General features: G+C 37.0%; 1 protein-coding gene across 1 annotated transcript in view; it reads right to left on the bottom strand.

Annotated features, from left to right (window-relative positions):
• Positions 1–11176, bottom strand: part of GPHN (gephyrin) — a 1061400-nt gene that overhangs the window by 67451 nt on the left and 982773 nt on the right. Inside the window, 2 exon segments of the mRNA XM_053697683.1 lie at positions 9166–9269; positions 10576–10640. Coding sequence (XP_053553658.1) covers positions 9166–9269; positions 10576–10640 — 169 coding nt within the window.

The following is an 11176-nucleotide window of genomic DNA, read 5'->3' as shown; positions in this document are numbered from 1 at the left end:
AAGCATAAATATAAGGAATTGGAATAATTGTGCTTTATACAAAAAAAATCATAACCACCACAAAAAAAGGGTGGGCCTCATGGACTCTTGCTAATATGAAAGAAATGAATTTATCAGGTAAGTTCTTACATAAATTATGTTTTCTTTCATGTAATTAGCAAGAGTCCATGAGCTAGTGACGTATGGGATAATGACTACCCAAGATGTGGATCTTCCACGCAAGAGTCACTAGAGAGGGAGGGATAAAATAAAGACAGCCAATTCCGCTGAAAAAAATCCACACCCAAAAATAAGGTTTAAATCTTATAAAGAAAAAAACTGAAAATATAAGCAGAAGATTCAAACTGAAACAGCTGCCTGAAGTACTTTTCTACCAAAGACAGCTTCAGAAGAAGAAAACAAATCAAAATGGTAGAATTTAGTAAAAGTATGCAAAGAAGACCAAGTTGCTGCTTTGCAAATCTGATCAACCGAAGCTTCATTCCTAAACGCCCAGGAAGTAGAAACTGACCTCGTAGAATGAGCTGTAATCCTTTGAGGCAGAGTTTTACCCGACTTGACATAAGCATGATTAATTAAAGATTTCAACCAAGATGCCAAAGAAATGGCAGAGGCCTTCTGACCTTTCCTAGAACCGGAAAAGATAACAAATAGACTAGAAGTCTTTCGGAAAATCTTAGTAGCTTCAACATAATATTTCAAAGCTCTAACTACATCCAAAGAATGCAATAATTTCTCCTTAGAATTCTTAGGATTAGGACATAATGAAGGAACCACAATTTCTCTACTAATGTTGTTGGAATTCACAACCTTAGGTAAAAATTTAAAAGAAGTTCGCAACACCGCCTTATCCTGGTGAAAAATCAGAAAAGGAGACTCACAAGAAAGAGCAGATAATTCAGAAACTCTTCTGGCAGAAGAGATGGCCAAAAGGAACAAAACTTTCCAAGAAAGTAATTTAATGTCCAATGAATGCATAGGTTCAAACGGAGGAGCTTGAAGAGCCCTCAGAACCAAATCCAAACTCCAAGGAGGAGAAATTGACTTAATGACAGGTTTTATACGAACCAAAGCTTGTACAAAACAATGAATATCAGGAAGATTAGCAATCTTTCTGTGAAAAAGAACAGAAAGAGCAGAGATTTGTCCTTTCAAGGAACTTGCAGACAAACCTTTATCCAAACCATCCTGAAGAAACTGTAAAATTCTCGGAATTCTAAAAGAATGCCAGGAAAAATGATGAGAAAGACACCAAGAAATATAAGTCTTCCAGACTCTATAATATATCTCCCTAGATACAGATTTACGAGCCTGTAACATAGTATTAATCACAGAGTCAGAGAAACCTCTTTGACTAAGAATCAAGCGTTCAATCTCCATACCTTTAAATTTAAGGATTTGAGATCCTGATGGAAAAAAGGACCTTGCGACAGAAGGTCTGGCCTTAACGGAAGAGTCCACGGTTGGCAAGAGGCCATCCGGACAAGATCCGCATACGAAAACCTGTGAGGCCATGCTGGAGCTACCAGCAGAACAAACGAATTTTGGAGATTACTCTTGGAAGAAGAACTAGAGGCGGAAAGATATAGGCAGGATGATACTTCCAAGGAAGTGACAATGCATCCACTGCTACCGCTTGAGGATCCCTGGATCTGGACAGATACCTGGGAAGTTTCTTGTTTAGATGAGAGGCCATCAAATCTATTTCTGGAAGTCCCCACATTTGAACAATCTGAAGAAATACCTCTGGGTGAAGAGACCATTCGCCCGGATGTAACGTTTGGCGACTGAGATAATCCGCTTCCCAATTGTCTATACCTGGGATATGAACCGCAGAAACTAGACAGGAACTGGATTCCGCCCATACCAGAATTCGAGATACTTCTTTCATAGCCAGAGGACTGTGAGTCCCTCCTTGATGATTGATGTATGCCACAGTTGTGACATTGTCTGTCTGAAAACAAATGAACGATTCTCTCTTTAGAAGAGGCCAAGACTGAAGAGCTCTGAAAATTGCACGGAGTTCCAAAATATTGATCGGTAATCTCACCTCCTGAGATTCCCAAACCCCTTGTGCTGTCAGAGACCCCCACACAGTTCCCTAACCTGTAAGACTTGCATCTGTTGAAATTACAGTCCAGGTCGGAAGAACAAAAGAAGCCCCCTGAACTAAACGATGGTGATCTGTCCACCACGTCAGAGAGTGTCGTACAATCGGTTTTAAAGATATTAATTGAGATATCTTTGTGTAATCCCTGCACCACTGGTTCAGCATACAGAGCTGAAGAGGCCGCATGTGAAAACGAGCAAAGGGGATCGCATCCGATGCAGCAGTCATAAGACCTAGAATTTCCATGCATAAGGCTACCGAAGGGAATGATTGTGACTGAAGGTTTCGACAAGCTGATATCAATTTTAGACATCTCTTCTCTGTCAAAGATAGAGTCATGGACACTGAATCTATCTGGAAACCTAAAAAGGTTACCTGTGTCTGAGGAATCAATTAACTTTTTGGTAAATTGATCCTCCAACTATGATGTTGAAGAAAAAACACAAGTCGATTCGTATGATATTCTGCTAAATGTGAAGACTGAGCAAGTACCAAGATATCGTCCAAATAAGGAAATACCACAATACCCTGTTCTCTGATTACAGACAGAAGGGCACCAAGAACCTTCGTAAAAATTCTTGGAGCTATAGCTAGGCCAAACGGCAGAGCCACAAACTGGTAATGCTTGTCTAGGAAAGAGAATCTCAGAAACTGATAGTGATCTGGATGAATCGGAATATGCAGAACAAAAGGCAGGATAGTCCTTACAGTTACCATTTTGAATGTTGGTATCCTTACATAACGATTCAATATTTTTAGATCCAGAACTGGTCTGAAGGAATTCTCCTTCTTTGGTACAATGAAGAGATTTAAATAAAACCCCAGTCCCTGTTCCAGAACTGGAACTGGCATAATTACTCCAGCCAACTCTAGATCTGAAACACATTTCAGAAATGCTTGAGCCTCCGCTGGGTTTACTGGGACACGGGAAAGAAAAAATCTCTTTGCAGGAGGCCTTATCTTGAAGCCAATTCTGTACCCTTCTGAAACAATGTTCTGAATCCAAAGATTGTGAACGGAATTGATCCAAATTTCTTTGAAAAAACGTAATCTGCCCCCTACCAGCTGAGCTGGAATGAGGGCCGCACCTTCATGTGGACTTAGGAGCTGGCTTTGATTTTCTAAAAGGCTTGGATTTATTCCAGACTGGAGATGGTTTCCAAACTGATACCGCTCCTGAGGATGAAGGATCAGGTTTTCGTTCCTTGTTGTGACGAAAGGAACGAAAACGATTATTAGACCTAAATTTACCTTTAGATTTTTTATCCTGTGGTAAAAAAGTTCCTTTCCCTCCAGTAACAGTTGAGATAATAGAATCCAACTGAGAACCAAACAATTTATTACCCTGGAAAGAAAGGGAAAGCAGAGTAGACTTAGAAGACATATCAGCATTCCAAGTTTTAAGCCATAAAGCTCTTCTAGCTAAAATAACTAGAGACATATACCTGACATCAACTCTAATGATATCAAAGATGGCATCACAAATAAAATTATTAGCAAGAGTAGAGACAGCCCCATCAACCTTAGGGATTTTGTCCCAAAACTCTAATCTGTCAGATGGCACAGGATATAATTGCTTAAAACGTTTAGAAGGAGTAAATGAATTACCCAAATTATTCCATTCCCTGGAAATTACTTCAGAAATAGCACCAGGGACAGGAAAAACTTCTGGAATAACTACAGGAGATTTAAAAACCTTATCTAAACGTTTAGATTTAGTATCAAGAGGACCAGAATCCTCAATTTCTAATGCAATTAGGACTTCTTTAAGTAAAGAACGAATAAATTCCATTTTAAATAAATATGAAGATTTATCAGCATCAACCTCTGAGACAGAATCCTCTGAACCAGAAGAACCATTATCAGAATGATGATGTTCATTTAAAAATTCATCTGAAAAAATGAGAAGTTTTAAAAGACTTTTTACGTTTACTAGAAGGAAGAATAACAGACATAGCCTTCTTAATGGATTTAGAAACAAAATCTCTTATGTTATCAGGAACACTCTGAGTATTAGATGTTGACGGAACAGCAACAGGTAATGTAACAGTACTAAAGGAAATATTATCTGCATTAACAAGTTTGTCATGACAAACAGTACAAACAACAGCTGTATAAGTTTACAGCAGATACACTTAGCTTTGGTAGCTCCAGCACCAGGCAGCGATTTTCCAGAAGTATCTTCTGACTCAGTTTCAACGTGGGACATCTTGCAATATGTAAAAGAAAAAACAACATATAAAGCAAAATTGATCAAATTCCTTAAATGACAGTTTCAGGAATGGGAAAAAAAGCCAGTGAACAAGCTTCTAGCAACCAGAAGCAATAAATAATGAGACTTCAATAATGTGGAGACTAAATGCTTTTGGCGCCAAAAATGACGCCACATCCGGAACGCTGACACTTTTGGCGCAAAAGAACGTCAAAAATGATGCAACTTCCGGCGACACGTATGACGCCGGAAACAGAAAAAAATGTTTGCGCCAAAAAAGTCCGCGCCAAGAATGACGCAAAAAAATGAAGCATTTTCAGCCCCCGCGAGCCTAACAGCCCACAGGGAAAAAGTCAAATTTTAAGGTAAGAAAAAAATTGATTTATTCATATGCATTATCCCAAATATGAAACTGACTGTCTGAAATAAGGAATGTTGAACATCCTGAGTCAAGGCAAATAAATGTTTGAATACATATATTTAGAACTTTATAAAAAAGTGCCCAACCATAGCTTAGAGTGTCACAGAAAATAAGAATTACTTACCCCAGGACACTCATCTACATGTAGTAGAAAGCCAAACCAGTACTGAAACGAGAATCAGCAGAGGTAATGGTATATAAATAAGAGTATATCGTCGATCTGAAAAGGGAGGTAAGAGATGAATCTCTAAGACCGATAACAGAGAACCTATGAAATAGACCCCGTAGAAGGAGATCATTGAATTCAAATAGGCAATACTCTCCTCACATCTCTCTGACATTCACTGCACGCTGAGAGGAAAACCGGGCTCCAACCTGCTGCGGAGCGCATATCAACGTAGAATCTAGCACAAACTTACTTCACCACCTCCATAGGAGGCAAAGTTTGTAAAACTGATTTGTGGGTGTGGTGAGGGGTGTATTTATAGGCATTTTGAGGTTTGGGAAACTTTGCCCCTCCTGGTAGGAATGTATATCCCATACGTCACTAGCTCATGGACTCTTGCTAATTACATGAAAGAAATATATACACAGAAGGATACTATATAGGCGCAAAAAATGCAGGAGTTGTTACTTAAAGAAAACTAATATGAAAGATATTCAAATAAAAATCTATTAATAGAAATATTTTGGTTTCATGACAGCGCTTATATTAGATCAATTGAAAAATAGGTGGCTAAAATATATACAGAAGAAATGTACAAGTTTATTAATATTAATAGATTTTTATTTGAATACTTTTTAATATTAGTTTTCTATAAGTAACCACTCCTTTATACTTGGCTGACATTTAAGTATTTTTGTATATATTTTACTGGACAGACTGCTAAAATACTGGACTGTCTAGTTAAATACTGGACACCTGGCAAACCTAGCAGTAATGCACTACTGGGAGCGAGCTGCTAATTGGAGGCTGCTATGTTTCTTGTTGCAGCGCTCACCTGATGTGTTCAGCTGAGCTAGCTCCCAGTTGTGCATTGCTGCTACTTCAACAAAGGATACCAAGAGAATGAAGCACACTTGATAACAGAAGTAATTAGAAAGGATTAATATATTTTGATCAAAATATAAGCAGCGGCAGGGGACCCTGAAAACTGGCTTAGTCAGGGCCCCATAATTTCTAGTAGCAGCCCTGCTGACAGGGACCTGTAACACAATGAAAGCAGTATAAACATAGCACTGGTTTCCTGGGTGTTAGCACCTAAGTACTGGAGGAGGACAAAGAACTTCCCTGCAACCTCCAGTATCTAATTTTTACCACAACTCTCAGAGAGGATTACATGGCTACTCAATTAACCACAGCCCTGTCTTGAAGAAGATCTAGTCCCAATAAAGGACTAGATCTTCTATTTTTTCTTAGCACCTTCTCTAGCATCCTCCTATAGTGACGAAAGGCAAAGAATGACTGGGGGGATAGGGGAAGCGGGAGAGATATTGTTAGCCTTTGGCTGGGGTGTCTTTGCCTCCTCCTGGTGGCCTGTTGTTGATATTCCCAACAGTAATGAATGAAGTTGTGGACTCTCCCTGCCGTTGGAAAGAAAGTAACAGTTCTGTTATTTGTAATAGATGTAATGCTCACACATTAACAGGAGTATAAAGTTATTACACTGGGTCCACTCACTTCTTAATGCACTTAAATATTTATTGATAATAAATGTGTGCTGGTTTCACATAGTTTATCACTCTTCTACTCTATTGTACCAAGTTCCTTTATAGAAGAACATGCAGTTTGAAGGACATAGGTTTGTCTCCCTTTGCAGCATAGTTTTACTATAAGCTTGAGGAAAAGTGCACCAGTCTAAATATCACATGATGTAAGCCACCTCATATGTATAAACTGTATGTTATCAATTCATGGGCATTTTGTGTACTCTTAAAGGGACATGAAATTCAAAACCAAACTCTCATGGTTCAGTCTGAGAATTCTGTTATAAGAGATGTTTTATTTGACTTCTGTTATCAAATTTACTTTGCTCTCTTGCTTATCATTATTGAAAAGAATACCAAGAGAGACTCAGGATCAGCAATACGCTACTGGGAGCTATCTGAAGACTGGTAGCTGCACATATATGCCTCTTGTCACTGGCTCACCTCATGTGTTAAGCTAGGACATAATCATTTATTGCAGCTCTGAAGCTCACTTTAGCTATGGCTTACAATTCTTCTGCAGGGGTTAGACACAGTCATATACTGTAGTGTAATAATAAAATGCTCTAATACATTTCAATTTCTTTTTGAGCTTTTCTGTCTTTTAATGAATCAAAAAGAAGACATACACCAAGTACTGAATACCTATTTTAGCTTGAAAAACAAATACATTTCTGGTTAAAAATGACCTAGTTTTAATTTGCTCTAATGTGACTTGTCGCATAAAGAATTGCAATACCTTCTAGGCAGGGCTAACTGAACTAGGGCCACAAATATGTCACAATTTAAAAATACCTCTTCTTGAGCATAGGCAAGTTAATCAGATTCAGTGGAGAATATTCCAATCCATTAGAAAAGCTGTGCAAAGTGTGTCATTTACATTTTTAAGGACATATTAAGGCATTGGAAACCGGTTTCTGTTCACACTTATCTTTACATTGAGAGATTTCAGCAGTGGTATTCCAACCCATAAGCAACTGTTTTTCTATCAAAATTGCTGTACTTTTTTTTTTTTATATCAATAGCCATAAACACCCATTCTGGCCTGTTTCAAACTGCCTATCTTGGCTTTTTCAAAGTTTTTTTGCTTGTGCAAACCACATTAATAAACACAATCGTATCTTGGGCAATGTTATAAAAATAGCTGAGTTTACACTTTCTAATAATTTACTGATCATTTAAAGGGACATGAAACCCACATTTTTTCTTTCATGATTTAGAAAGAGAATGCCATTTTAAACATCTTTCTAATTTACTTCTATTATCTAATTTGTTTTATTCTCTTGATATTCTTTGCTGAAAAGCATATCTAGATATGCTCAGTAGCTGCTGATTGGTTGCTGCACATAGAAGCCTCATGTGATTGGTTCACCCATGTGCATTGCTTTTTCTTCAAATAAGGATATCTAAAAAATGAAGCAAGATAAATAATAGAAGTAAATTGTAATGTTGTTTAAATTTGTATGTTCTATCTGAATCATGAAAGAAAGATTTTGGGTTTAGTGGCCCTTTAAGTATCCATGAAAGATTTAAAAAAAAAAAAAAAAATATGCTAAATTATATTAAGTCCCATGAATTGATATCAGTAAAGAAAAAAATACACATTCAAGCATTAATATCTGATCAGCAATACTGGATCAATACGCCTCCATGTGAGGTTAGACCAGTGCTTTCCAAACTGTGTGTCGGGACACACTAGTGTGTCGGCAGCAGTGTGTAGGTGTGTCCCTGCTTCAGCACAAATTTAAAAAAAAAATGTTTTTGGGTTTCTGAATTTCCGCCTGCCTGCTACGCATATCACATGGTTGGCACGTGATTGATACTTAGGGGGTCACAGATCATCTTAACCTATTGGCACAGCTCAGTGGGAACTGAAACTATTCCAAATAGCGGCTTTGGCGGCACATTGGCTCCTGACTGCACATGTAGTCTCCTTAATTGGCTCATGACTGCATGTGTAGTCAGTGAGTGGGACAGCAGTGTGTTTGCAGCATGGGCAGGAGTCAATCGGACTCACCGAGCTCTGAGGGCGACAGCTTAAACGCTGAGCATAAGTCAATGGGGGTTTTTTGCAGCTAACTCCCAGTAGTGCATTGCTGCTCCTGCACTTGATATATGGATAGGAAGTGGAAGCTTAAACATGCTTGATGATGAAATGTGTCTATCTAATATTCCACCAAATATTCAGAAATTGTGTTCATCCCATCAACCTCATACATCCCATTAAAATAGTAAGTAGTTATTGGTGTAGTAATTATAAGCTTTTTCTAATTCTTGCACATACATACTGTGACTTGTAAATGCATTTCGTTATTATATCATTTATGTTTGTGTCCGTATCTCTTAAAACAAGTTAGTTTAACCTCCTTTTTGTTAGAACAACTGATTTACTGTGTCACAAAATAATGTAGGTCTAAAAAGTGTGTCACCAAGATGAAAAGTTTGGAAAGCTCTGGGTTAGACAGTATTTATAATTCACATGGATTCACTAATCTAAATGGCTCCCTCTTCTGTTTGATTGGAATACAGTACAAAAGGAAGTGAAAAGGCTGAATATAATGTTTTTTTAAATTTCAAATGCTAATGGATTGGAATTAGGGCTAATGACTTTGATTATGTCACATCTGTACTAATTAAAGAAATATGCTGTGTCATACACCCCCCCCCCCCCCCCCAGGATAGAGTGGCAAATAGTTGCAGAGTCAGTTTGAATACCCTGGCTTTGATGATAGTAGGTCTTGGATCCAGGATTCCCTGCATCTTTCTTAGCGCTGGTACAACAAAAAGATTACAGGTAACAACTGCTGACACAGGGTTGCCTACAACACAAAGAGAATATGTCACTTTAATGAGGAATCAGAAAAGTATATATATTGTTTGAGAGAAATGTACTTAAATGATCAGTGAAATTAAAAATTAGTTGAATTAATGAAGTGTGGTGATGGTTATATTTCGTATGAAATGCTGGCTTACGTGGTGCCAACACATGGTCAACCTCATTTAAATCTAGGAACAAAAGCATTTTGTATGAAAGTACACAACTAAGGGACAGATTACAATTGGCACACTATTTAGCACTTTAGCTTTTAAAACGCATATTACAAGTTGAAATTAAATGGTTTGCGCGCGAGCAAAACCTTACGCACGCTAACTTCAGGACTGGATATTGCGACCACATTAACATCTTCTCTCCATAGACTTTAATGTAGCACGCTTTCCAAAAAAAAATAACACTTATCGGTTGCCTGCTTACCCGACCAAGTGCACTCAACCCAATGTGAGTTTTATATATATATATATATATATATATATATATATATATATATATATATATATATATATATATATATATATATCAAAATAACAGGTGTATTGCATTGAGCAATGATACTTTTTTTTTTGGACTAACTATACATTTATAAGTTGACAAGCTTTCGGAAGAGTTCCTTCCTTTATCAAGTCTAAAGCAATACTCACACACACACACAATATAGCCCTTTCCATTCAAACATCTTGTTATATACCATATAACTTTTAGCCCCTTTAAAAATGCTTTAATTAAAATTTTTATGAATATAGTTTATTAGACAGTATTTTTATGATTATGATACTTTATTTTAAAGTATTTATGTTGCGTTTGATGCACATTTATTTTTAGCTCTAACCCTTTATGTGAGGTCTTCAGTCGTGCTAACCAGATAAGGGCAAATTTAGATTGTGCTCAGCAGGACATGTTTACTTTCAACTTGTAATACCAATGCAAATTAGCGCAATAACAATATTGCAATATAGTGCCCAAGCTTACGTCAGCACACCACTTGTAATCAAGCTCTAAGGTGGTAGTCGAAATACAGTATTATTACTAACAGCATCAGCACAACATTATTGATAATAAATTAAACAGATGCAAAAGTTCTTGCTATACAAAAATCAAACAATTACTGTAGATATGTAGTTTAGTTTTATATCTTCTTTATCTTATTATTAATAATAATAATAATGCAACTATAGCCACATTTGAATTTACCTTTGTTAAATTAATTATACAAATGTATTTATATAAATGTACTTATTTAGTTACTACATCTATGTCATCCTTTAAGAAAAACAAAAAAAGTTTCTTACCTGGAAGTGCAAATATAATTTTTCTTACTCCATCAATGTCCAAAGTTGCGAAGGTTGTTGGCAGGCTACAAAACAAAAAGTACTGGATATGACTTTTTTTTAAATGATTTTTCAATTTATTTTTGAATAAAAATGACAGCGTGGAAGATAAGCATATTCTCTAAGTAAAAAAAATATTTTAAGTAAGTACTATAAAATTACAGTTTGGTTAGGAATCTTCATAACTATGACGTATATGAAGTGTTGTGGATATAATTTACCAACGCCTAGTCGTGTCAGTATAGCTATACCGCAAGCATTTTAGCCTGTAACGCTACGTCTATTCCGCACTCCAAAAAAGAAAATTTATGCTTACCTGATAAATGTATTTCTTTTTGGATAAGATGAGTTCACGGATTTCATCCTTACTTGTGGGATATCGCCTCCTAGTCAGCAGGAGGAGGCAAAGAGCACCACAGCAGAGCTGTATATATAGCTCCTCCCTTCCCTCCCACTCCAGTCATTCGACCGAAGTTAGGAAGAGAAAGGAAAAGCCAAGGTGCAGAGGTGACTGAAGTTTAACAAAAATAAAGACCTGTCTCAAAAAACAGGGCGGGCCGTG

This window comes from Bombina bombina, chromosome 1, assembly GCF_027579735.1.
Source record: "Bombina bombina isolate aBomBom1 chromosome 1, aBomBom1.pri, whole genome shotgun sequence".
NCBI lineage: Eukaryota > Metazoa > Chordata > Amphibia > Anura > Bombinatoridae > Bombina > Bombina bombina.
This window is presented reverse-complemented; position numbering and strand designations above follow the sequence as displayed.